At 55.7% G+C, this 25,160-nt stretch overlaps 11 protein-coding genes across 11 annotated transcripts; 7 read left to right on the top strand and 4 right to left on the bottom strand.

The window, feature by feature from the left end:
- Nucleotides 1-615: 615 nt before the first annotated feature.
- Nucleotides 616-1,128, top strand: EV422DRAFT_487526 (uncharacterized protein; the record flags this gene model as incomplete). Its single annotated transcript, XM_053067398.1, has 2 exons — nucleotides 616-988; nucleotides 1,064-1,128. Coding segments are annotated over 2 exons (438 nt in total), but the record flags the coding sequence as incomplete, so codon positions are not given.
- A 1,442-nt stretch (nucleotides 1,129-2,570) lies between these two features.
- On the bottom strand, nucleotides 2,571-3,602 carry EV422DRAFT_505167 (uncharacterized protein; the record flags this gene model as incomplete). Its single annotated transcript, XM_053068469.1, has 1 exon — nucleotides 2,571-3,602. The coding sequence occupies one exon, from the start codon at nucleotides 3,600-3,602 to the stop codon at nucleotides 2,571-2,573; it is 1,032 nt and encodes a 343-aa protein (XP_052927323.1).
- Nucleotides 3,603-4,213: 611 nt separating this feature from the next.
- EV422DRAFT_393394 (uncharacterized protein) lies at nucleotides 4,214-6,873 on the top strand. Its single transcript, XM_053066868.1, has 11 exons — nucleotides 4,214-4,332; nucleotides 4,439-4,539; nucleotides 4,606-4,712; nucleotides 4,796-4,904; nucleotides 4,971-5,060; nucleotides 5,131-5,185; nucleotides 5,250-5,353; nucleotides 5,419-5,727; nucleotides 5,797-6,043; nucleotides 6,109-6,572; nucleotides 6,695-6,873. The coding sequence occupies exons 1-11, from the start codon at nucleotides 4,317-4,319 to the stop codon at nucleotides 6,707-6,709; spliced, it is 1,617 nt and encodes a 538-aa protein (XP_052927322.1). The 5' UTR covers nucleotides 4,214-4,316; the 3' UTR covers nucleotides 6,710-6,873.
- On the top strand, nucleotides 6,746-7,302 carry EV422DRAFT_523521 (uncharacterized protein). The gene has a single exon (XM_053069921.1). The coding sequence runs from the start codon at nucleotides 6,781-6,783 to the stop codon at nucleotides 7,012-7,014; it is 234 nt and encodes a 77-aa protein (XP_052927321.1). The 5' UTR covers nucleotides 6,746-6,780; the 3' UTR covers nucleotides 7,015-7,302.
- Nucleotides 7,303-7,719: 417 nt separating this feature from the next.
- Nucleotides 7,720-9,058, bottom strand: EV422DRAFT_393443 (uncharacterized protein). Its single transcript, XM_053066870.1, has 3 exons — nucleotides 8,944-9,058; nucleotides 8,726-8,867; nucleotides 7,720-8,642 (listed from the first exon to the last, which is right to left on the bottom strand). The coding sequence occupies exons 1-3, from the start codon at nucleotides 8,989-8,991 to the stop codon at nucleotides 7,849-7,851; spliced, it is 984 nt and encodes a 327-aa protein (XP_052927320.1). The 5' UTR covers nucleotides 8,992-9,058; the 3' UTR covers nucleotides 7,720-7,848.
- A 744-nt stretch (nucleotides 9,059-9,802) lies between these two features.
- Nucleotides 9,803-9,970, top strand: EV422DRAFT_483369 (uncharacterized protein; the record flags this gene model as incomplete). Its single annotated transcript, XM_053067340.1, has 1 exon — nucleotides 9,803-9,970. A coding segment is annotated over one exon (168 nt), but the record flags the coding sequence as incomplete, so codon positions are not given.
- Nucleotides 9,971-10,564: 594 nt separating this feature from the next.
- EV422DRAFT_523516 (uncharacterized protein) lies at nucleotides 10,565-14,543 on the top strand. Its single transcript, XM_053069920.1, has 10 exons — nucleotides 10,565-11,410; nucleotides 11,480-12,450; nucleotides 12,516-12,647; nucleotides 12,707-12,779; nucleotides 12,845-13,076; nucleotides 13,176-13,346; nucleotides 13,422-13,482; nucleotides 13,556-13,642; nucleotides 13,712-13,879; nucleotides 13,946-14,543. Exons 1-10 carry the CDS (start codon nucleotides 10,809-10,811, stop codon nucleotides 14,164-14,166), a joined length of 2,718 nt encoding a protein of 905 aa, XP_052927318.1. The 5' UTR covers nucleotides 10,565-10,808; the 3' UTR covers nucleotides 14,167-14,543.
- A 1,177-nt stretch (nucleotides 14,544-15,720) lies between these two features.
- Nucleotides 15,721-16,624, bottom strand: EV422DRAFT_494295 (kinase-like domain-containing protein; the record flags this gene model as incomplete). The annotated part of the gene is made up of 3 exons (XM_053067735.1): nucleotides 15,721-16,032; nucleotides 16,147-16,380; nucleotides 16,457-16,624. The coding sequence occupies 3 exons, from the start codon at nucleotides 16,622-16,624 to the stop codon at nucleotides 15,721-15,723; spliced, it is 714 nt and encodes a 237-aa protein (XP_052927317.1).
- A 946-nt stretch (nucleotides 16,625-17,570) lies between these two features.
- Nucleotides 17,571-21,060, top strand: EV422DRAFT_393206 (uncharacterized protein). The gene is made up of 13 exons (XM_053066866.1): nucleotides 17,571-17,837; nucleotides 17,905-18,654; nucleotides 18,726-18,989; nucleotides 19,064-19,185; nucleotides 19,254-19,364; nucleotides 19,437-19,553; nucleotides 19,619-19,749; nucleotides 19,817-19,950; nucleotides 20,027-20,183; nucleotides 20,251-20,310; nucleotides 20,383-20,494; nucleotides 20,575-20,619; nucleotides 20,690-21,060. The coding sequence occupies exons 2-13, from the start codon at nucleotides 17,916-17,918 to the stop codon at nucleotides 20,765-20,767; spliced, it is 2,070 nt and encodes a 689-aa protein (XP_052927316.1). The 5' UTR covers nucleotides 17,571-17,837; nucleotides 17,905-17,915; the 3' UTR covers nucleotides 20,768-21,060.
- A 162-nt stretch (nucleotides 21,061-21,222) lies between these two features.
- EV422DRAFT_393232 (uncharacterized protein) lies at nucleotides 21,223-23,777 on the bottom strand. The gene is made up of 3 exons (XM_053066867.1): nucleotides 23,396-23,777; nucleotides 21,808-23,299; nucleotides 21,223-21,725 (listed from the first exon to the last, which is right to left on the bottom strand). Exons 1-3 carry the CDS (start codon nucleotides 23,710-23,712, stop codon nucleotides 21,243-21,245), a joined length of 2,292 nt encoding a protein of 763 aa, XP_052927315.1. The 5' UTR covers nucleotides 23,713-23,777; the 3' UTR covers nucleotides 21,223-21,242.
- A 321-nt stretch (nucleotides 23,778-24,098) lies between these two features.
- Nucleotides 24,099-25,125, top strand: EV422DRAFT_494325 (uncharacterized protein; the record flags this gene model as incomplete). Its single annotated transcript, XM_053067736.1, has 6 exons — nucleotides 24,099-24,280; nucleotides 24,359-24,425; nucleotides 24,487-24,581; nucleotides 24,653-24,752; nucleotides 24,836-24,920; nucleotides 24,992-25,125. The coding sequence occupies 6 exons, from the start codon at nucleotides 24,099-24,101 to the stop codon at nucleotides 25,123-25,125; spliced, it is 663 nt and encodes a 220-aa protein (XP_052927314.1).
- Nucleotides 25,126-25,160: the final 35 nt, after the last annotated feature.

The raw sequence follows: 25,160 nt of genomic DNA, 5'->3' as shown, positions 1-25,160 counted from the left end.
GAGAGCGGGTGACGGCTGGGTGTGGGTGGGTGCTGGGGATTGCGGGTGCTGCGGGAAGGTTGAACTGGCTGTGGGGGTTTCCCTGGGGGTTTCCGTCCCTCACGCGAAGCTTGGTCAGGCGCATAAACAACCACCCCAACCAGCAGTTACCCCACAACCAGAACGGAAATATACGTATATACAGAGTGCAACGGAAATATACGTATATACAGAGTGCAACACCTTAGACAACGTCGACCATAACAGGCCTCTAGTAACCCTCTCTCGCAGCGAAGAAAAAAGGAGGCGAATAACAGGACCAGCTGCGCCGTCGACACCATGAGCGGGCGATCACCTCCAACGAAGCAAGGTAATGGACGGACGGCGGACGGAGGGTATGGTTGGGAGGCATGGGGGCTGTTCGGATAGCGCTTTGAGGACATAGAGGGACGGTGCAAAGACGATGGAGATGGAGCTGGGGTCGAATTGTTCAACATCTGCGGAGTCCACAGATTGCCGAAATTAACGTCAAAAGTGATACGACTAGGTTCAACCGACCACCAACACCTCGTCAACCTAATAACCAACCTCAAAACCCTCCCCGTCCAAAAAATCCCCACCACAAACGCCCGCACCTCCCCTCGCCGCGCCGCCGTGGCCATCATCATCCGCGTCCGCCCCAACAGCGTCGTCGGCCCACAACACCACAAGAATCCCACGCGAGACCCATTAGCCTTCCTCAACCTCGAATGGGTGCAAAACGGCGAGCCGGAGATCCTGTTTGTGCGCCGCGCGGTCAATCAGAGGGATCGGTGGAGCGGGCATATGGCGTTCCCTGGTGGAAAGGCGGACCCGGATGAGACGGAGCAGGAGGCCGCGGAGAGGGAGACGGTGGAGGAGATTGGACTGGATATTAGCACCGACGAGTTTTTGTGTCTGGGCGCGTTGGATGATCGGGATGTGAAGCCGGCTGCGAGCGCGAAGGCTGTGCTGCTGCTGTCGCCTTTCGGTAAGCACAACCCTCGTTATTTTTTGCAATGTCTGGCACAAAGTTGGACTGATTTCGTCCCCTGCGAATATCTAGTATACCTCCAACTATCACCCTCAACACCTCCACTCGTCCTCCTCCCCGAAGAAATCGCTTCGATCCACTGGATCCCCCTCTCCTTCTTCCTCGCCGCCGCCCGCGACCCCCGCCGATGGCGCGCAATCACCTTCCCCATGGCGCGAAACCTCCTCCCGGCACGCTGGTTCGCCGCCCTCACCTCCCACCACACCCAGCCATTGCCCCCATCAACACTTCCCGGGCCCGTCGGGACATCACAATCCGGCCCGCTGGTCCCAACCACACCCGCACAAACGCCAACCTGGCGCCGCACCCTAAACCTCGGCCTCGAAAAATCCCTCACGCTCCTCCTCGGCACGTACTCCTGGTCCGGCATCCTCCTCCCGACCCGCGTCGGCGAGATCGTCACCCCGCTCGCAACACCCCTCACACCCGCCTTCCCCACATCACGCCCCTCCTTCTCCCACACCGCCCCCGGGATCGAACATTCTGCTTCGTACGGCTACCACCCAACCCCACCTCACCCCGAACCCCACCGCCCCCCCCTCCCCGGCCAATCCACCCCGACCCGCCTCCTCCTGTGGGGCCTAACCCTCTGGATGACCAGTGACTTGGTCGACATGTGTCATCAGCCGGATGACGTGCCGGAAGTGGCGTTGGTGGAGATGGGGGCGCCGAGGTATAGTCTGTGGGATGTGGATTGGGTGTTTGGGGTGTTGGCGAGGGAGGGTGGTGGGGGGTTGGGTGCGGGCCGGGTGGTGGGTGGTGCGGGGAGGAAGGGGAGACGGCCGAGGAGGAAGCCGGCGGTTGCTGTCACTGTGCGGTGAGTACCCTACGACTTTGGGGCGTTTGGGGTACAAGGTTGGGTGAGCGCAAGCTGATGATTGAGGTGTGGTTTATGCTTGTTTTTGTAGCACGAAATTGGAATATTACCACGCAATCCGCATCTCCGCCGCGGCCGCGTTCGGGATCCGCGCGTTCGTCTGCTGGGTGGCTGTTGCCAACACGCGCCGGCTCGTGCGCTGGGTCAAGGCTAACCTGTGAGAAACCAATAACCCGGCGCGCGGGGGCTATCTTTACGGTTGCCGCGCATAGATGACTTTTTGCATGATGCCCCTGTTTGTGCCCATCAGAAATAGATACCGATACCCCCCGGTGTAAATGTTGTCAGTGGAGCCAATGCTCAGTTTTCGCAATCGGGATGCAACTCTATCATTTGCGGGAGCCCCCCCAACGAAAACCCGAGTCTGACTACGTACACCAATGAGGAAGCCCCTCGCGCGCGGTATCTTATTCTATCCCCACGACAACCGGGGTTTGGGGACTGCTCTAATGCGGGATCTATCGCTGGTATGCTCGCGGGGCCAGGTGAGGGAAGGGATGGTTCCCGCGGGGCCAGGGCCAGCCGGCGACGACCACTCCCACTCCACCAGGGCTAGGAGTCTAGCCGGCTATGACCGCGTGTCCCCAGGGCGGCACCTCTGATGTGCTCAGGGGGCGGGTATCCGCGTCTGCCGGCGAATCTCTACGGTTTCAAGGCCGCGGTATCCAAACCCCCATCCTCCTCCATCTCCATGATCTGGTCGACCTCACTCCGCACCTCACTCCTCATGACTCTGGACTTTCTCGGTTCCGAGTACTCCGCCTGCGTCCCATACTGCACCGGCTCACCGTCCCCTAACGCCCTGATCCTCGCCATGTCCGTGATCAACAGGTACGGTTTGAACACACTCAATCCCAGACTCATATCCCACTTGAAGAACGAGCGCATGGAGGTGTAATCCGCGACGATGTCCTCGGCGATCAGGAACGAGTATTCGCAGGTGAGGAAGAGGAGGATGCGGCAGATGGTCGAGATGGTGTAGATGTGGTGCATGCGCAGCAACGGTTTCTTCCCGTCGCTGGTCGTCGTCGCGGTGGTGACGCCCGACGCGTTGGCGACCATCATGCGGACGATGTATGTGCCGATGGCGATGTCGACCGCGGAGGAGTACAGCCAGGCGACGTAGCGGAGGGGTTGTCCGTACTGGAAGGCGGAGTCTGATTTGGTGACGATGAAGTAGACGACGACTTCGCCGGCGTTGATGAGGGTCAGCGGGGTGATCGCGAAGACGAAGATGAGGGAGATGCGGCGGACCCAGGGGGCGTGCAGGCGCTCGAGGGTGTCGGCGATGCGGAGGTAGTTGAGGTAGGTGACGGATTGTTGGAAGGTGGTCCAGGTGAGGGCGCGGCCGATGTAGTAGAGGGCGGTCCCTTCGAATGTCCAAAACCACAACACCTGATACCCAACCACCGTCCAAATCGCATATGCGATGTTCGACACCACCGACACGTAAAAGAAGATCTGGGTTTGCCTGTTCTTCAGCATCCAGAAGCGGTCTAACAGCAGCGCCAGGGCAAAGACGTGCAGGAAGGGGATAAACGCGTGAAACGCCGAGTATTGATTATCGCTGGACGCCGACTCGTCTGCGAGGTGCGCGGTCGCGATCGCTTCTGCTAGCGATTCGGGGGTGCAGGTGAAGTTCCCGGAGTCGTCGGTGGAAATGTCGTCAGCCATCTTTGCTGGGTTTCCGGCGGCGTGGTGGCGATCGGCCTCGCGCTGTTCTTACTGTCCTATCGACGCTACCGACGATATTTTATCCCAGAGAGGGAGAAGAAACGACGCACACGTACATACATACATACGTCGGATGAGGTGGGACGGAGTCCAAAGGAATGTTCCATCGTATAAGCCACGTTACAGGGGGACCGAGACAACAGCAGCATATCAAAGCGTCCGAAAGAGAAGTATGCGGGTGGGGTTGTCTTTGAAGTCCTTTGGAGCGTTGTGATAGTAGCTGGAGCTTCCGCCGCGTGTATTGTGTCGGCCATAGGCAATGAATAGCCCGAAATAGCGTGTCTACAGGAGAACACGCGCAAGCCCCACTTTGCCCCCCGCCCCCGAAAAGCGTGTTCCTCAGTGCATTCTCTCTCCCCTTTCGGTTGTCGGTCGCCCTTCCCCCGCTGCAATAGCCTCAGCAGACTGCCCTCTCAAAACCCCCCATACGGCCGGCCATACCTACTAGCCGAGCTTTGGTCGTCTTCGCCATATACATACAACATATACTGTACCTTGCCGCTTCTCGCCCTGCCCATTGCCACTGTGCGTACAGTATTTAGAAGGGGCAGCAGCTGATCGGCCTGTTTCTTGTGAGCATTGACAGCGCTTTTTCGGACGCTCGCCCTTTTCTGCGCGCTTCCCTCCCTCCCGGCCTCCGCTCGTGGCTCCAAGATGACAACTCAGAACGGTAACTTACGGCGTTTCCTCACCCGGCCTGCTTGCATCTTCCTTTTCCGCACTTTCCCACGTCGCCCCCAACACCCTTTCTAACTTCGCAAACAAACTCCCTGCAGACCTGCTCACCGAGCTGCGCAGCTACTGGGAATTTGCCTCCGTTTGTCAATTCCTGCACCTATTCAGTAAAGGCCTCCGGGTGGAGGGCTTCGAGACCGAGGTGGGAACGATTGCTCTTCGCCCAACAAAACTCGCTGGTCTTCCCCGCTAACGTTGTAGGGTGCAGGATCTGGAGAACCAGCTAATTAGCGACACCTTGACCCACAACCTCGCCGTCTTGCACATCAGCTTGCTGAAAGCCCTTTTTGGTCCCCCGAACTCAAGACTCATCACGTAAGGCAACATATAGCTATGCTTTGCGGTGTCTGCCCTCTGTATTCGAGCTCCTAAACCAGTCCGATTCCCACGCGATACAGATACGAGAGCTGGCAGCAATACCTTGTACGAGAATACACGAAACGGGAGCTTGAGTGCGAGCTCAGTGGTCCGGACGCAGAGTACGGTAACCTGCCTCTTCGCGAAAGGGTATGGAGATTATCGTTGGTTCCCGGTGGAAACTCTGCAGAGACTGACGAGTTCTCACTTTTGCAGGTCCTCATACTCTATCACCTCTGCGAATGGCAGTTGGATAACACGGATAGATTTCGCGCCGCCGTTGGGGATGAGGATGAAGGGGAATGGGTATGATGTCCGTTTCGTAAACCGTCGGATCTCCCTGGCTGTTATCTCACAATATATCTCGACGGCGTAGAGAGTAGAGCCTGTCGGGACAGATACGAAAGGGAATACATACTGGCTCTTTGACGGTGCGGCATCAAGTTTGCTTTCGCTCGATGGAGTAAGATCGTTTTGCTAACGTTGTTACAATAGACAATCGGCTTTATCGCGAAAGCCCAGCAGCGGCACCAGCCAAAGGAGGGAACAAGAAGAAAGGGCGGAGGCAATCCGGCAAACAGGAATCCGGTTGGGTTCTGGTGAGTTTGATCTAAACGATGTTGATGTCTGGTCTGACTGCAAGGCCTCTAAGACGCCCACCTAGGAATGTGCCACGATCGAAGATTGGGAAGCTTTCCCCGACAGATTCGCTAGATCTAGGAGCCTGCTGGAAAAGGATTTCTGCCAATTCCTGAGGGACGAGATCATTCCGAAAGTGATACCAGACCTGCAAGCAAAAGAGAAAGTTAAAAAAGTGGAAGAAGCAATGTCCAACCGTAAACGGTCGTCGCGGCTGCAAATGCGGGAGCTGGAGCAGGAGGAGCAGAAGCGGCAGCAGCAGCTGGCACAAGAGAGGAGGGAGCTTCAACGACAAGAGAGGGCGGAAGCGGATAAGCGGACGAAGGAGGAAATGGTGCGTTTTTGAACATTCACTCGAAGCGCAATCGCGCACTGTCCCCTCTTACATTGGTGGCCATTGCAGGAACGAATAAGGCGAATCGAAGCCCGCGAGCAACGGATAGCGGAAAGAGAATCACGGCTGCGCAAGATACCCAGAGTCTCCGATGGCCCCATGCCGACGCTGGATGAGGTTGCGGCCGCACAGTCTGCGGAGCTGAAATCGAGAGCCTCGTCGCGACAGAAGCGGAGGAAGAAGGAGGAGGAGGAGGAAGATGAAGATCGATGGTACTTCGATTGTATATGTGGGGTTCATGGGGAGAATCTTGACGGTAAGCCAACTCTCGATATGAGAACTATAACTCACAATCATGCTCATTGAATCATAACTTCTCAGATGGCGCACCAATGATCGCCTGCGGCAGATGCAACGTCTGGCAACACATCGCCTGCCTAGCCCGCGCCAACGGCGACACGGGCAACGTCGACATCAAGAAATGGGAAGAGCTCGATTTCGTCTGCAAGAACTGCGAGGAGCGCAAGGCATCCCTGAGCAACAGCAGCAGCGACGAAAGCACGCCGGTGACGGAAGATGTCATGACCACGACGTCTCATTTGTCGGCATTGGGTACACCGAACGGTTTTGCAGACCTCTTACCGCAAACCGCGTCACATTTACCGCAGTTCAACGGCACACCCATAACCCATCAACAACCCCACGCCGCTGGCCCCCACAGCCAAAATGGCACCTCAACACCCCAATCCTACATACCCCCCACCCATGTCGTGCCCCTCAACCACTCAACAGCAACGACCCTTCCCCTCATCCCCGACACAGCCTTTCACCCCGTATCCATAACCGCCGGCCTACCAGCAATAACGCAACAAGGCGCAGCCCTAGGTCTCCCTCACCCGGCTGCACCGGCGTATTATCAGAGTTATGCGGCGGGCGGGGTGTTGGGGATGAATGGAGGCGGGATAAGCCAGCCGTTGGATGAGAGGGGGCAGAAGGAGGTTGAGAGGATGGGGGAGAGGAAGGGGGTGGTGGGTGGAGGAATAGGACTTGGGGATGTGGGGGCGCTGGGGAGTCCGCCGAATCCGGCTGGTCCGCCCGGGATTGGGGCTCGCCCGCCTGCTTCCGTCGTGCCTGCGGCTCAGCCCGCACAGCAACAGCAGACGGTGGAGTCTCTCCAACCGACACCGAGGCAACCGATCCAATCGGCTCAACCTGGACCATCCGTACCCACCCAACCGCAACAACACCAACAGCAGCAAACCGAAATTCCACCCCCACCCAATCTAACAACGACATTCACGCCACCACAATGGTCAGGTATACCCCCGCCCGTCTCACAGCCTATTTCTGTCTTGCCTGGAGGTGGACCCGCACCTGTGTCACAACTCAAAGAACAGGCGCCGCAGATGTTTTCCGTTTTGCCTGGAGGTGTAGCGGCGGCGCACGAAGTGGTTGTGGGGAGTGCCGGTGCGCATCTGGTGCAGGCTGGTGAAGGGGCGGGTGTCGAGGGCAACTGAAGTTGGGACAGGGGCGTGTAATGGAAAGGGTTTATGGGTTGGGTAACAAGGAGTGTTGGGGGGGGGGGGGGTGGGGGGGTTCCTAAGAAAGTGGGAGGGAATGGGGGAGGCAAGAACAAACAATAGCCCGCCCCTTACTCTTAACGAACAGGCGCAACCCTCCTCGGTGAATAGTAACTTAGCTCTTTACTTTTGTTTATGTTATTATGTTATTTGGAGGGACTTGTATTTTGTGGTTTTTCTATGTATCTTTTGTTGTTTTGAGTGTGTAGGTGGTATGATGTGGGTTTGGTGCAAGGATGAGGACTCGAGACCCAGTATGCTACTACATGACGGATCTGGGTAAAAGACCCCCATGATTTGTATCTCGCCGCGGCCAAAAAAAAAAAAAGAAGGTATATCCGCACGTTTCCAAAAACTTTTCCCTCTGGCTCCCCGGCTGCGTACGCAACCCTAGAGAAGTGTCAGCCTCTACGGGGGCCTATCCTACAGACTCCCCATCTATCCTTTCAATCTATCTATATGATCTGTACAGCAGGCCGTCACCCCGTGATCTTCGGTCATGATCCCACGCGCGCGACTCCGAGACCGCCCTCGGTGGGGTCTAAGGCCCGAAATCGGCTGCAAAGGCGTTTGATATCGCGGCTGGTGATGGTGTCGGTTCTGCTTGTGGTGGTGATGCGCCGTCGGATTCGAGGGTGGGGTCGTCGCGCATCCCCTCGTCGGGTGAGCCCACCTCTCCATCGTCCACCTCTGCGTCTCCAGTTCGCTTTGCGTCGACTCCATCGGGATGTATGACGACGGTGTTGCTCTTCCTACACGGCAACACAGTCACACCCTCCGGCGGCCCCAACCAAACAACAAACGTCGGAAACTCCACAACCCTCTCACCCCACAAAACATCCCGCACCGTCTCCCCGTGCCCAACCTCCCTATAAACCCTCTCGTTCGCCGGCCTGCCCTCCACCTTCAGATACACGAATAACTGATCCGCCTGTTTCGCCGTGTACGGTGCGAGTTGGTGGAGGAGGAGTGCGTTACCCTCGTGTGGGGATAGGACGGTGGTGAGGAGGGTTTTCACGGGTGTCGTGTCTTTCACGCGGTGTTCCAATACCGCCACGGGTTTATCCCGATTTGAGTCCGGGATGGTTAGGGCGTCAGGGAAGATGATCTCGACGGTCCAAGAGAGGAATTTATGTTTTGTGATGTAGACGCTCTGGTTGATGTCGTGCCTGTGCATCCCGGGGGGCATGAATGTGAGTTGGGTGGAGGTGGCCCGGCAGGCGCGGAGGAGGTGTTGGTGGCGGATTGAATGCGGACGATGGGAGGTTGTGAGACGGGTGTTTTCGCGGGAGGCGTTGTCCGCCGTGCGGTGGATGTCTTCTAGGAAGACGTAGTCTGGGTGAGAGGTTTTGATGTGAGTTTGGGGAAGGGAAGAAAAAGAGTGCGCACCCGGGACGGGGTTATATTGGGCACTTTACCACTGGACATGTCGTTAGGCGTGTACTCCTTCAGCTTGATGTAGTGGGTTTTGCTGCGTTGGCCGGTGCAGCCGGACGAGGCTTTGTGGGCCTTGGAGCATTCTAGGGAGCAGGTTCGGCGAGCACAGCCGGGGCACTTGTACTGGGAAAAAGGGGAATTTTAGGGGGTGATTTCGTTGGGGGCTGGAGGCGAGGGAGCAGTTCCGGTGGATATATACCTTCCATGCTTTTGCCTTGCAGACGTCGCAGGAGGAGGAGGAGCTCATTGTCGCTTGTATTGGGTGCTGTGTGTGTTTTGGGAGTGTTGGGAAAAGCCCAGTGCTGGAACATGGAGTCGAGACGCGAGGGCCATAACGACGCCCTCGAAAAACAAACGAGGCCCCTCTCACGACTCGCACCGCCCAACTCAACCCAGCGGGCATTGGCCCTCCGCACTCAGCACAAGGCGCAGCCTCTTCCAACCAACAGCCACAGCAGCAGCCACCACAGCTTCGCTTCGTCGCCCTCTCGGACTGTGCATAGCCTACCCTCAGTACAGGCCGGCTGCTAGATTTTACCGTGGGGCGACCGTCTGTCAATTCCTTCTTCTAGCCGACGATTTCACTTCCAACCATGTCGTTTCTTGCCCGTACCCTTGGGCTGAACTCTTCGGCCGCCAGCACCGCTCGTTTGGCAGCAGGAGCATCAGGAGGAGGAGCTGGGATCATTTCGGCACCCCGCCTCTTCACAACGTCTGCTGCCAGCCGCTACCCAAGGCGACCACCGTCCAAGCTCACACCGCGACCACCAACCGATGCCCAACTCTCTGCCCCTCCGCCAACCTCGACTGCCACCCCTAGATCCTCCACTACCCACCCGCAGCCGCAACGGTACACCCCCGCCACCCCAATCCACATCCGCAAACAGCTCGGCACCCCCCGCCCCCAACGCCATCTCACCGACACCGAAACCGCCATCCCACTCCCCACCACCTTCCCCGCCGGCATCACCTCCGCCGCACAGCTCGCCCGACCCCGTATCGCTCCCACCACCATCCCAGAGTCGGAGCGCACGCCCGCCCACCCGTACCCGTACCGCTACTACGAGATCACGTTGCGTCGGGGACTCAATGGGTTGAGCAAGCATACGAAGAAACATGCGCAGGCGGTGGGGTTGTTGAGGAGGCATCAGGTTGTGTGGAGGGCGGTGGGACCGAGGGCGGCTGGACATGTGTTGAGGTTGAGGGAATTGGTGGATGTAAAGCTGGTTAACGAGATTCCGGAGAAGGTGCCGGGTGTTAAGGGGTTCGTCAAGGTTGGGAGTGCATTGCCGTCTGCGGCTACCTTGTAGGTGGATCTTTGAGACTGACGGAGGGTAGCTCACTTTGAGTTGGGTTGTTGCTAGCAGCACGATATAGAGAGAGGATCAAGCAGAAACCGGTTGGGGGGCCCCTTTCCCATTGTAGAATACATCAAATGGGAGAAGAATATATATACACATGGCACATATGCAAACGGCTCACTCCCACCATCGCGCACAAAGAGGGAACGGTCGTTCTGGCGTACATCAACGATGTTCGCCCGATATAGACCGTTACTCTTGAACACATTTTCTCTCTCTCGCTCGATTTGTGGGACATCAACTCCAGATCTGGCAGGATTCGCTTGCGTGGACTCTGTGGAAGGGTAGTGCTCCCTATTTTCGTCGACTTCGATCGTACTCAGATGGGAAGAACAGAAACGTGGGAGTTGGGAGTAGGGAACGGATGTCCGCAACCGAGCGTCACTCGCTAACCCTAACTAAACCCCCCTGCAAACTGGGCGCTTCCAGTTTGAGGCTTCTACAACGCTCTCAACGTGGTCTTCTTGGCCTGTACGGCTTGTCACAGCGCACTCATCTCGTGGAAACTTGACGAGCCGCATAAAACATCCTTCCCAAGTCGGTCTTTTTCGACCCCGCAGGGTGAAGAACTGAAACAGAACTCGGAAGCATTCGCGAAACCAAGTGTGCAATCCTGCAGGGATAGCAAGTGATCTTGACTGAACGGGCGGGGACGACGAAGAGAGACCATACCTGTTCTGTCAGCACCACAGCTCCCAACAATATGTCGAACGGCGGCCCTCCTCCTCCATCAACCGCCCTCGGTGACCTCCGTCTCCTCGACCCAACCCAACTCCTCTCCTTCCTCTCAACCTCCGTCGCGTCACCCCAATGCTCATTCCATCACTTCTTCAAGATCAACCCCGACTCCCGCACCGTCCTCCTCGCCGACCCCACCCAAGAAGAACTCAGCCGCTGGTTCGTTTGCAAAGACTGCTTCACTCACCTCGACATCCTCCCCTCTCCCGTTGCTTCCGACCCCGACGGGAAATGCATCATCCACGGCGCGCCGTTCCACCACTACCATGTCGTGAAAGTCACCCGGCGAGGCGGTGGCGGGATAAACGACACCACAACGACGTCCGAGGCGGAGTACACAGCGGAATGCTGTCAGTGTCATCGACCGATTGAATTCACCATCCGGCCGCCGGTGATACCCGTCGCGACGCTGCGGTACTATGCTACGAGGGAGACGCAGATGCAGCGGAATGCATTGAGGATGTGGTCGCGGTATTTGAGGGATATGGTTGTGAGTGGGACGCAGAGGAGGCCGGTGAATGCGCAGAATAAGAATTTTGCGGCGTGGATTGGGGTTGATGAGCATAGGTGAGCGGGAAAGAGGTCGAGATTTGGGGGACATCAGCGATGGGGATCTGAACTTTCATGCTTCTGTAGTCGAAGCGTGTTTGGACAAATGGGATACGCTTACGATAGGGAAGAGGGTCAGTTCATTCCTGTGAACGCTGCAGACAGGACGAAAACGCTCTTAGCATTACAAGAGATCCAATTCCAGCGATGGAAAAAGGAAGGAAACCCAGGCTTAGACGACGACTGGCCACAATATTTCAGCGCGGTGCCCTTGATCACAAAGTACCTCGGCGCAAAAGTCCAAGGCGAGATGGGCTCCGATATGGTCGCCTACCTCAAAAGCCTCTCCGCAGACGACCTCGCACAACACTACAACGTCCTCGGCACCACCCGTGACGCCACCGACAGCAACATCCGCTGGCTCTACGACCTCCTCACCGCGCACGATCCTTCGCGAATGACGATTTATCTCGACGCGGTCGCACAGCTCGCACAGGCGCGGAACAGCAACGACCTACAGGAACTGGTCGCCATCGAGCGATCCAAAGGCGCGCCACTACTCGGAGAAGTCGAAGCAGCCTACGCGACCATCGGGATGGGCGTATCCCCCGAAACGACCGACGATATGCTCATCAGCGCATTCGCTACCGCCATCAGCGACCGCCCCGACCGCGAGATCGAGTACAGGGAGGCGCTCCGGACCATCGCGTTTATACGTGACAGCGGCGTCCTGCAGCATTTCCTGGAAACGGGCGAGGTGTATGAGTCGATGGACGGCGTGACCCGCGCCGAGGAGGCGTTGCTGCCGGATGTGAAGGATACGACTAAACCCGCCGGGTTGGAAAATATTGGGAATACGTGTTACTTGAACTCCCTGCTGCAGCTGCTGTTCACGGTTCGCGAGCTGAGGGATGCGATATTCACTGTGGAGCCGCCGGTGCCCATGGAAATTGATTCCCCGCTACCTGCGGACGGAACGAACCTGGAGGCGTCGGTGAGCTCGCTGTCGTCGGATCCGGAGACGCGGAAGGAGGAGCATGGGAAGAAAGCGCGGGAATGTGAGCGGGCGGGTCACAATATCCTCACATGAAACGAGGCATATGTACTCAAACGTCTACCCCAGTTCTTAGACTTTTACAAAACCTGTTCAGTTCACTGATATGGAGCGACCGGCTGAGCATTGCGCCACCGAGGGAGTTGGCGCGGATTGCGCTGAATAGCCAGAATTTGGCGGGGGGGCAGCAGGATATCAGTGGTATGTGCGGCGTATTTAAGCATGGCTTTGGGTGCGCGAGGCTGATTTGAAGAGTTTAGAGTCGATGGACAACATCATGGGCTTGCTGGAGACGGTTTTGCTGGAAAATGATAAGGAGAATTGTATCAAGAGGTTAGCTATCTCACTTTCTGCTTCATTCATGTGGGGCCTAGACACTAACCGGACACCATATGTAGCCTCCTATTCGGCAAAACCCTCCAAACCCTCTCCTACAAGGACAAAGACGGCAAACCCTGCACAAGCAACAAGAACGAAGAATTCAGCCACCTGATCATCGAGGTGGCGGATAACCTCTACACGTCGCTCGATTCCTATTTCGACGTTGCTAAAGTGGATATCGAAAACACTGAAGCGGAGCGCGAGCTCTCGATTACGGACGCACCTCCCATCCTCATGTTTCAAATACGGGTACGAAAAACTCCCTTTTTTTTATCCGTCCCGTTTGGTTTCGACCCCCCGTAGCGCACCCCACACCCCTTAATGACTCAACACAGCCCATCCCCATAGCGCGCGAAATTCGACCGCGAAAAGAAGACGGCGTATAAACTGAACGACTACATGCGATATGATTCGACGATCTTTTTGGATGCGTATATGACTGCCAATGTCGAGAGTAGTCGGGAACGGAGGAGGAAGTTGGGGGAGGTTAGGGCGGCGTTGGGGAAGCTGGTGGAGCAGGTGGGTTGTGTGATGGGGTGTGGGAGGGAGGGAGGGGCACACGGATGGAGGATTGATGGACTTTTTTGTTGGTAGAGGAATGCGGCGACGGAACCGCAGAGCCTGTATCCATTGTCGGAACAGGCTTCTGAGACTGGTAAGAGTGGCCCGGCTGTTGCGTTGCTCTGTAACCCTGAAGTCCACAAGGATGTTTACGTTTCGTTCTTCAGAGCTCGTGCAAGAACTATCTCTCCTCGAAGCCGGCGCCGAGAGCAAGCAATTGGGGTATACGCTCCACGCCGTCTTTGTGCATCTGGGTACGTATCTTCCCCTGAACTGATGTACGCCCCCCCGCGATCCGCTGTACTGACCTGCTTTCGCAACAGGCGAAGCATCATACGGACACTACTACATCTACCTCCGCGACGAGCCGCAAAATCGATGGTTGAAATTCAACGACGCGGATGTGACGGAAGTCCCGGAGTCGCAGGTGTTTTCGGATACGACCGGATCGACGGCGAATGCGTATGCGTTGATTTACATTCGGGCGAAAGGTATGCCCGCGGACTAATATTGGTGTCGCATCGCGTTTTTCTGAAGATAGTTTTTTACACCACTAGACGCATCAAACCTCGTCAACACATACACCCGCACCCCTGCCATCCGCGAATACTACATGGAGCATTTCACCGCGCTGAGCTATGCTGCTCTTGAGCGCGAGAAGGAGAAGGATGATGCGTATGAAAGGCTGAAGGCGGGGAGGGAGGAGGCTGCGCGGGTTAAGGCGGAAGGCGCGGCGGTGATGGGGGAGGCGGGGTCGCCTGCGCGGAATAACCCTTGAGGTGAGATCACGCGGCTGATGCATGGACGCTGGGGATTCGGGAGTATGGACCGTCTTTGTAGTTTTATTCAATGGGAAGTGCACATATTCCTCTCTGTAACTCTGTAACAAAATTTCACACACACGAAGGTGTCTACCCCTTTGCACCAAGCCCGCAGGAGGGGATGTGAACCGATAGATAAAATGGTTTATTCTGCGTTCCTGCTCTGGGGAAGTGCACGGAGGAAAATACACTTGTACGGTCGCTCATTATTCTTGTCTACGCTGCCGGCAAGGGAACGCTTGGATGCACCACACCAAAGTATCACCCCGCGCTATCCCACAGACAAGCGCCCTCACTCAACCCCCGGCCCCCGCTCCGCAAACCCCGACATCCCGCCCACCCCCGGCCCCGCCCCCGGCGAAATATTGTTCCGCATCAACCCCCCACCACCCACCCCAAACCCCGCCTGGATCTTCGGGAACGAGATACTCTGTGGCGGCACCTTCTTCTTGTTTGTGTTCACGGGCGGTAAACCTCCGCCTCCCATGCCGCCCCCACCGGTATTCGGTCCCCCTCCCGGGGTGGTTGGGCCGTACCCGCTGGGATTTTGGATGGAGCCGTCGCCGCCGCGGGAGAGGATGTCGCGGTGGGCGGGTGGCCCGCTGATGGTGGAGGTGGTGGTAGGGGTTGGGGTGGCGGTTGTGTAGTAAGATTGTTTTGTGTAGGATTGAGCGCCGTGGATGGGGGGGATGCTATATTGTCTGGGTGATGAGAGGATTGATCGGATTGTTAGATATGGCATTCGTGTCTCGATGCGATGTTCCGGCATCCCTTCTTGATCGTCGAGTTGACTGCATTGCATCCGGCCCACTTTCGCAAATGGAGCGATGAAATGCAGCATCCGCTCTTACCTATCGTCCTCTCCCGCATGCCGCTTATTGCTTTCCAGGTCCTCCAGCGGCTGCCTCGCTTCTTTCCTACTTGCCACATTTCGCCCGTCCAGATGCGCCTGCTAAATTTTCGTGTTAAGACAGCTTAGTTGGCGTCCGTATCGAATCTCCGGGCTTGGCAGGCGCCCGCATCGCCGGAACCCCTCATTCCATGCTATATGTGCTTCTGCAAACGCACCTTCTTCGGTTTTCTCCTCCTCCCACGGTCGTTCTGCTCCCTCTCCTTATCCATTTCAATCAACTGCCGCAGCTCCATCTCGAACTCGTCCGCGAAACCGTCGGACCGGAAGTATGGGTGCGACATGAGTTGGCGGGTGGTTGCGCGTTGGTCTTGGTCGTAGACGAGGCATTGCTGAGGTCGGGAATAAGAAGGAGAATGGTGAGATGGGGAACAAGAATTGTAGACTCATCCGATGCTTCGGAGATCCAGCATATTGCAGAAGCCTTTGTCTTACCCGCAGCCATGACATGGCATCTTGCGCGACGTTGGGGAGCTTTGATTCGATCGGGGTGGTTTTGCTGACTTCCGGGATCCGCACCCCAACGAACAGTGGGTTCTTGAGGAAAACCTCCATGTGTCGTTTCGTTAGAGGTCCTGCAATCCGATAAATGATCACACGATCAGCAAGCGCTCAACTGCCGTGTGGAATACATGCCGCCAGGCGTACCCAAAATCTTCATTATCCTGTACAACTGATCGATATCTGTGTCCCCCGGAAACAGCGGTTGTCCCGTCAAGATTTCTGCGAAGATGCAGCCCGTCGCCCATACATCCACCGCCTTTCCGTATTCTGTATCCCCGACGAGGAGTTCTGGGGCGCGGTACCATCGGGTTGCGACGTAGTCGGTGTATTTGGCGCCTGGGCCGGCCAGTGTTCGTGCGAACCCGAAATCGCAAAGTTTCACGACGCCGTTGACTGATACCAGGATGTTCTGCGGTACGAGAAATCGGGGAAGTGTGAGTGAATATGGACGGGCGGAAGGATTCCTCCTCCTGGATTCTCCCTCTCCTGCGGAGGCATTGATGCAAAAGTCTGATCGGCATACCTCCGGTTTGATATCCCTGTGAATCACATTATGTGAATGCAGGTAGTCCATAGCTTTCAACAGCTGCCACATGCACTTTCGCACGGTGCCGTTTGACCGGTCGTCAGATAACCCATGCGGCCGCTTATCGAGATCTTCCAGTATCGTGTGGTCCAAATGTTCAAATACAAGGTAGAGTTTCCCTTTTCGTCGGAAAACTTCGAGGAGATTCACTATGTTGTCGTGTTTGAGTTGCTGTCGGAGAGAACGGAGTTAGAACAGACAGAGCGAAGCGTTTGAGAGGTGGAAGGCGTCTATCCTCGGATGATACCTTGAGCATCCGAACCTCCCTCAGCGCCGTCTTCCGTATTTGTAAATCGTCTTCGCTCTCCTTAAATTTCTTAATGGCCACCGTTTGGCCGGTCTCTTTGTGTCGGCATTTCATCACCACCCCGTATGTGCCTTCCCCAATTGGGCTCACTTTCTCGTAGTACTCCATCTTTGGGGCTTTGAGCTTTACAACACGTGTCGAAAGATGATATTCGTGGCGATGTTGAAGCAGTCTGCGCCCGTTCAAATGCCCAGCTCCAAATGCGATGTTGACGCTTGGTGGTTGTCTGTCAACTCTCCCCCAAAATCGGCGACCGACAAAGCAACGGTGAATTTGAAGGTTGTGATGAATCGCTTATGGTTCTCGGTGGTGGAAAGCGATGCGTCCACAGCTATGGATGAATGTTTGATATTCGCTCTTGGTGTAGATTGGGAATCGATATTGCAACAAAGGAACTGGGACAGGTTGCTCGTGTCCAATTCTAAGCACAGTCAGAAGAATCAGCATCGCAACTTTCCGAACCCGACCGAATGATGCATTGATTCTACCTTCGTCCCCAGCGTCAAACGAGAAATTTCCAAAACTATCAACAGTGGCCGATCGCCAACTACAGCCAATGGTAGAGCCCTAAAAGGCTGGTCAACAGAAAAAAATGTGCGCGAGCAGTAGCGCTCTGCAAAAAGTATGAATGTGCAGGATGCGCCTTGCTTTTTCGCCGCGTTGCGCCGTCGTATGCGTCCAGCGAACTGACGTGAGCTTAATTCTTCGCAATTGATAGAGAGCAGCCGACAAAAGAAACCGGAATAGGTGGATTCAAGGATGTGCAGAATGCGGCTTCAGTCCCTGCAGTCCCGGTGACAAAACATCCTAATTCCGGCATGTCCGCCTTCTTGGTGCCGCCATTTAAAGTTTGTTCTGTTCAAGGAGAATCATTCGCTGAGTGAACCCCGAAAAGAACGGTTTTAAGCTTATTGGCGATAAGAGGTGGGGGTGCTCCGACGATTCGAGGACGTCCGTCCGTGGCGCCTTTTCCAGAGTTCGGACACGGTTTTGGAGGAGACAATGCGATGGCTTTCGGGTACGTTCATGATATGATGAAGCTCTTTACCAATTCAGCGGAAGGCAGAGGAATGTGATCGTATGTATTCCCTCCTCAACAGAACAAAACCTCTCAATTCTGTTTTTTCGGAGGCCCCGTCAGATGCAGTTCATTGTGCTTATGTAATCAGACCTTCGCGGTGTCGATATTCTTTCCCTCGTCGGGCATCTCGAAACGCATCAGTGTCATCATGGAAAAACCAACTTTCCGGCAGACTGTATATATATTGACAGTAGAAAATCCCAAGCAAGCCTTGCAGCCCGCTGGTTCATTGGAGTTACTGTGAGTAAACAATGCATACACTCATATGTTTTCAATGTGACGGACAAGCCCTAACTTCAACCCGCAGATCGATTCACAATGACAGCAGTCTCTCAGACGGCGTATCTCCCTCAAATAGGCGGACGGCATTTGGACGCTGCAAACAAGACCCAGAATGAGAACCCAAGGGATATAGATCAAAATGCCTACCGATTACCTCTAGGCGTCACCGCCCAGAAGTCCGGGGAAACCCCTTTGGCGGCATTTAGCCCGACTCGCGATGCCCCCGCCAATGGGTACGGGGCGACGAGAGTTCCCGGAATGTTGGGCGAATTGCCCGGACGCATGCGGAGGAGCCGGCCGGGGTCGATATACAAAATGCAATTAGGCAGTCAGGATGTACAAACACTGGTCCAACGACTTATCGCAAGTGGGACCTCCACGAATCTAGGGAAACGGGACCTAGAGGCGTTGATTGCGCCTGCGGCGTTGGGGATATCGCAACATCAGCGATCGGCAAATGAGGAAGATGCGCAGCCGAGCGAGAGCATATGGAGCGACGATGCAAATGGCGCAAAGACGATTCCGTACCCACCACCGCCAGAGACGGGGGGGCCGTATAGGATGCCAACGATCTCGACCCCGATTTTGCAGCAGAACGTGAGACTGGACGCGATTATCGGGTTGCTGAACAAGGCTATGGGGCCGGAAGGTCGGGGATATGGAGGGAATGGACGCGGGAACCTCCGGGCACATGATAGAGCGTTGTATAGTTTCGATACTGATGATAGACATGGAGGGTTCGAGAGGAACCTGCTGGATATTCAGAAGCTTTTTGGTGAGTTATAAAACTCAGGCTTTGCGTTTTCCAGGACCGGGAACTCAGAAACGTTCATTATGAATGCATAGAGCGAGCAAAGAACTTCGACGACCGAACACAGAGCACCACCTCCCTTTTAGCCGGGGATCTGGACAAAGGCGGAAAGCGCCGCAAGGCCGAAAAATCGCCCACCACCGCCACCCATCACCAATCGCCCATGTTTGACATGCAGCTCGAGAACAAGACGCTGGCGGGCAGGAAGCCGATACGGGTGATAGCAGCGGAACTGGAGAAGCGGATAGAGACGCTGAAGACGAATCAGTCTGAGTGGGATTTGTTCCAGAATCGGATATGTGAGTTGAGGATTGCGGGCTTGTTCGACGAGGCCGTTATGATGACTAAAGAGGCAACTTTTGTTTTGATACAGCGGATTACCGAGCGATGGACTTGAATCGTGCGCGAACGGCTCCAGCGGATATGGTGCGAGCCAACAAGCTAACAGTGCAAGAGCAACTGCCTCAAGTTCGGCGGCAAAGGCTGGCAAGCGCTGTAAGTCAGCAACGCATTGGAATCCGCCCGCTGGCAAGTTCGTGACTGATTATGCACTCTCTTCCCAGAGAGAGCAAAGAAGTCACCACATGCAAGAGATCCGATCCCGGAAGCGAGCACAGGACCTGGAAAAATGGCGAGAGAAGATGGCAGCTCTGGCCAAAAAAGAGACGGCCGTAGTGAGTAGCAACTCTGCATAAACTGATTGAACAGCATTCTGACCGGTCCATGGTACACATCGACAATCGCAGGAAGCGTTACGTCTAAAAGAAAAAGAGCAACTAGGCCGAGGCGAAGCCATGCAAAAGAAGTGGTTCATGCTCACCGCCGTCGCTAGCCGGATGACGATGATTCAGATCGTTCTCGAGGTTCGTTTACCCATGTCCGGCGGTCACCATACGCAAGCTTACTCATTCTCGGCGGTGGTTTATAGACCGAACGCCAACGCCGCGCAATCAACTACCTCCATGGCCACTTGGCACGTCTCATCCAGCGGACGTGGCGGAGATACATCCGGAAGAAGCAGGAGGCGGATAAGATTACTGCGTTGGCGAAGATCGCCGTGTACGTCCGGGGGGATTTGGTGCTCATGTCATCGCATACCAGACATCTCACAACTTCCATTCGACAGTGTCTTCCGGAAATACGTCGCCCGCCGCCGCGAGCTCCAGCGGCACCTAGCCGCCGACACGATCCGCCAATTCCTGCGCGACGTCTACGACGTGTCCCGTCTCATGAAGGTCGTCAAGAAGTATCGATTCTCTGGTACGTACACCCCTTTCCCCCTCCCACACCACGATCCAAACCCGCAACATCTCATCGTCTCTGACACTCCTCACAGTCGTAAAAGCCCAAAACATCGTCCTAGCCTGGCACGCAATCCGCAACGCGCAAGTGGACGTCGTGTGCAAATACTGGGACAAGCTCGAACCCGCGTGGTGGAACCAACGGAAGGGCGCCGATGCGGATGATAAGAAGGATAAGGGGAAGAGCAAGAAGTCAGTAAGATGGAGATTCTTGGTTGGAAGCGTGCGTTTGTTGATGGGTTGTGGTGTGAACGCATAGGTCGAGGGGGAAGTCGAGGAAGGATGATCATGGGGATAAGATTCCGTTGAATGTTACGGGGTGAGTCCGTCGAGTTCGAAAGACCCTCATATGAGCCGAGGCACTGATATAACGTTTATGCGTGTTATCCAGCGACATCAAGCGCAACGTAGTCCTAACAGACCTGATTCAACGGCGGAAAGTGCATCGGGTGGCCCTCGCCAAGTGGGAGCAGGATCTGGGGACATACTCTGCCAGCCACAAGGTACCGTTCAAGCTCCGGCATTCTCGTCAACGCAAAAATGTTCACAAGTCGCTAAGCACTCATAACATCCTTTCTTTCAGAATGGGAAAATAGACCCAGGGGCGCCTAAACGTCCGGTCTTCAAGGTAAGCAGATCTGGCGAAGAGCACTCTTTTTGTGTCACCAGGCATCCAACATAAAGGTTCTCCTACGCAGCTCCTACCGCATCAGGCAGATATGCTCCAGCTCATCGAGAAAGGATTCCTTGAGGCTGCGTCTTCTAATTGGAAGTAATCGCATGGAAGCGCGTTACCCGGTTTGTACATATACAGTATATTAATCCAACGTCATGAAGCGGAGTGGATATCATTGAGGCTCAGAAATGGCCCTACGACTGTCCTATCGATCTGGAAGAAGGCAAGCAGCCACCTTTCGGCCCGATCTACAACCTCAGCGAACCAGAAATGAAAGCACTCTGCGAATACCTCGAAGAAAACCTTGCCAAAGGATTCATCAAACCCTCAAAGTCCCCTGTCGGTGCGCCAGTCTTATTCGTGAAGAAAAAGGACGGTTCTCTCCGCTGAATTGTTCTCGTCGGGGGTCTGGAGAGGCAGCAGAGATATTTGCGAAATTATATATATACAAAGACTTCTGGATGGCCGACGGCAACGACCAGGCTTTTATGGAAGTTATAGAGCAGCGGAGATTTGGGGCGGACTGCAGTACATGAAATGCAGATATGACCACGCTAGTCTATGCATGAATCCCGTCACCCCCTCCTCGGCCCAGGCATCCCCAACTTCGGCAACCTCCTAATCCGCTCCACATCCAACACTTTACTCAGCTGCTCACGTTGCACCGAGCGCAATCTTTGCACCGATGCGTTTGTACCCGCTGCCTCCTTCCCCAATTTTTCCGATTGCGCACCGCTACCGCCAGCCCCAGCGAGCCCATACCGCTTCATATACTCCATACTCGCAAGGGAGAGCTGGTCGGCGAAGGTTGTGCTGTCCATATTGGTCAGATTTATGGCGGACGGTGGGGCCGTGTACGAGTCGTAGTCCTCCTCGTCACTGCTGAGGGAGGTTGGGCGGTGGATTTCGTGAGGCGGGAACTGCCCGGCTGGTCCCGCTGACCGCTGCCCAACATGGTTTTGGTGTAACACTTGCTTTGAATGTTGATACAAGGACGGTTGCCGCCGGCCGGCCGCAGTGATAGCCGCGTATTTCGCCAAGATGGGGGCAAGTTCATGCTACAAACATCATAAAGAAAACCATCAGTTCCCCGCCCGAACCCCAAGTTCAAGACCCAACTCTTCTGATTTGCAACAATACCTCAGCAACACTATCCTCCCCCCCATTGCTCACAAACGACTCATACTCGATCCGCGGCACCCATATAGACGGATCCACGGGCCTTTCCCTCACTGTTCCTCTCACAGGTGGCGGCGGGGCACCAGCTAACCCTCCCACAACCGGTCTACCCCCCACATCCCGCCTCGTACCACCCAACTCACGCAGCGCATTCCATTCCCCGTACCGCGTGGGCTGTCTCGACCTAACCGTTGTTTTGGCATGCACGGCGGCCGCAACGTCCGACATGGCCATCGTGCCGTCCGCGAGGGAGAAGTCGATGTTGGTTTGGCCGGGGAGGGGGTCTGAGTGGGGGAAGTCGTCTTGTTGTTCATCTCCTTGGTCGTTATCCCGACGGGCGGAGTGGTCTCGATGGCCAGATACATCCAGGGCAATCGGCTGTTGATTCGACCTCCTTTGCGCAACTGCACCCTCTCGCATACCCACGATAGTAACTCCCTCACCCCCCTGCAAAATCTCGTGCACCTTCTGCAACAAACTCGTTTCCGGATCCACCACCACCTCTTCATCCGCACTCTCCTGGTCCTCGAGCATCAACACCTCCTGGACACGCATCATCAGCGAATCATACACCGAGTTCGATTCACAGGTGACTGTTCTATCCCCGTCATGATCCCTCCTCGACGAATCGCTCCGGGCAGCCCGCTCACTGGGTGTCGAGCCCAATGTGCTGTTGAAGCCTTCCCACGGTGTCGATTCCTCCCGGCGATGGTCACTTCCTGATGGTGAAGGTATCCCACTTTTACCAGCGGACGACCTCGCAGTCCTAAAACTCTGTTCACTTTTCTCCGGCGTGAACAGCGGGGTGTAAGCTCCCTCTGGCGGAGCGTTGGCGCCGCCGAGGAGGAGGAGGTCGTTGGGGAGGATGGTGGACGGCACGGACATGTCGGAGGGGTGCCAGACCAGCGAAGGGTCGATTTGGAGTGAGAGCAATGGGTGGGAGTTTGATAGAGAGTAGGATGCGCCGTGTGGGGTCTGTGACGCTGGGGTGATTGCAGAGACGGAGGGGTCGGGGAAGGGGTGTCGGCTTGTTCGGCCGTGGGCTCGGTCGGAGGAGCACGTTGCGAGATCTACCGGCAATTCTGACGGCGCTCGGGCAGTTCGTTGCCTTTCATCATCGCGCCGAACCCACATCTGGAACTCATACCCATACCCGTTTTCCGCACGAATCCCGTCCGGGTACTCTTGCCCCACCACATTCGCAAACTCTCTCCCACTCGCCAATCTAAACAGATCGCTAGGAATCTCCGGGAAGAACGCGTCGCATTCAATCGGGTTGGGTGGGTCGACGGCTGTCAGCAGGATCCGCTCGCATTGGTGATGGGTTATGCAGTTCGCGTAGAGTTGGGCTCCGCCGATGATGAAGATGGCGCTATGGGGTATGGATTGCAGGTAGGCGAGGGCGGATTCGAGGGTAGGGAAGCTGTACGCGGGGCTGTCGTGGATGCTGGAACTGCGGGGCGAGACTGGTGGGTTACATTAAGGTCGTGTCCAGGAAGAACGTCGTGTACCGCAGAGGCTCAGACCTATGTCTTCCTTCGAAATTTACCTCCGGATAGCATCCCTCAGCCGAGACTGTCTCGACAACACAATATTCAGTCTCCCCTTCAAAGGCCTGAACCGCGCCGGTATCGAGTCCCACGTCTTGCGTCCCATAATAACCACATTGAGAGGAGACGTCGCATCGCCATGTTCTGTGTTGTGTGTGAAAGGCTGCGACGAGCCCCGTCCTAGCCAGGTTGTGACTTTCTGGAAGAAGGTCATGTCGCCAGGAATTCGCCACGGCAGGCAGTTGTTGACGCCGATGCCGCCGCCGTTGCGTAGGGCGGCGGCGACTAGAGTGAAGCGGGTGGTGCTGTTTGACATGTGGGAGGGTCAGGGCGGCGAGTGAAGGAGTTGGCCTGCTTGCTTGCCGAAAGAAACAGGCGTCCGTTTCTGAAAAAGAACACCTCGGGAAAGAGGGCAAAAGGGGACGCCCACAGAAGTGTCCGACAGGCTGGACACGCCGATCTCGCACACGTCACCTCCATTCCTGCACGAGTTCTAGAAAGTCCGCTCGCAGCGTCTTTCTTTCCGTCTTTCTTTCTTTCACGCCAGTTACTTAGCCCTTGGTAAAAGACGACCGCTCTCTCTCCCAAGTCTTGTTGCATATCACAAAAACTCACGAACTTTTTCCCAGCATGCCCCCCCGCCTCCCCATCCAGCCCCTCAAGCGCCTCCCATCCCGCATTTCCACCCACAAACCCCACCCAATGAACCCCTCCCTCCCACCCAAACCAACCTTCCCGCCACCCGGTCAATCCTTCATAGACCTCCACACCCTCATCCTGCGCGACGAACGCTTCCCCGTCGTCGAAGAGAAAGAGGCGTATAGACGGTACCTGTCCGTGTGGAATAGGAAGGTGCGGTATCCTGATGGGCGGGTTATTGACTGGTAAGGTGTGCGGGGATGGGGGCTGTTGGGGTGGGGGAGGGAGGCGGGGAGGGGGTGTTGACGCGATTCTTTTTGTAGGGATGTAGTTGGACATGATACGCCCAACCCGGCCTTTTCGGTCGTCTTCCCGTTCGATACCCAATCAGTAAGTCCCCACCATTCCTCTCCCGTTTCCACCCCTGATACTGAGACCACCGATTTTGCAGAAAACAACGTGTCTGATAATCGAATACGCACAAGGCACCAACGACCTCAAATACACGTTTGCGGCGGGAGGTTTTGATCAAAAGAAACATCAGACGTGAGTCTTTCACACCCGCCATACAGCAGATGGGTTTGAAATATATGTGTCACTGATGTTCATTGGTGTAGGATTCTGGATACGTCAAAACAAGAACTCTCAGAAGAAATGCGATTAACAGGCGGAGAATGGATCTCCCTCTTACCACAGGATCATGACGGGATTGGCGAGGTTGGTGCATCCGCTTCCCCTTTCAGTATCGCTCTTCGCGGTCCGGCAAGGGTGTAGAACTGACAGCTATGGGGTACGACTAGGTGAAATGGTCACGAAACCGGTTTATTCCGTTTTTGGTGCTTGACCCGGTGTATGATGAACATCCGCGGGCGAGGGATGCTGAAGGTAACCCGTAGTCACATTCCATTCCAACATCACCCCGAGAGATTTCTCACTTAACGCGATATTTTATGTAGAACTCATCGAAATCCGGCGCAACGTCGACATCCGGGATTTGAAAGATATCATATTACGCGGGGAGATGATGCTGCCGAGTGTGCAGACGGCATGGATGGGCTTGGATTACTTGGAGAAGGGGGGGTTTTTGTAGGGGAATTTGGATGGTGACGATAGATGAAGGTTTGC

This window comes from Fimicolochytrium jonesii, assembly GCF_025526975.1.
Source record: "Fimicolochytrium jonesii strain JEL569 chromosome Unknown EV422scaffold_6, whole genome shotgun sequence".
Classification (NCBI taxonomy): Eukaryota; Fungi; Chytridiomycota; class Chytridiomycetes; order Spizellomycetales; family Powellomycetaceae; genus Fimicolochytrium; species Fimicolochytrium jonesii.
The sequence above is the reverse complement of the archived record's forward strand: the minus strand, read 5'-3'. Positions and strand labels throughout refer to the sequence as shown.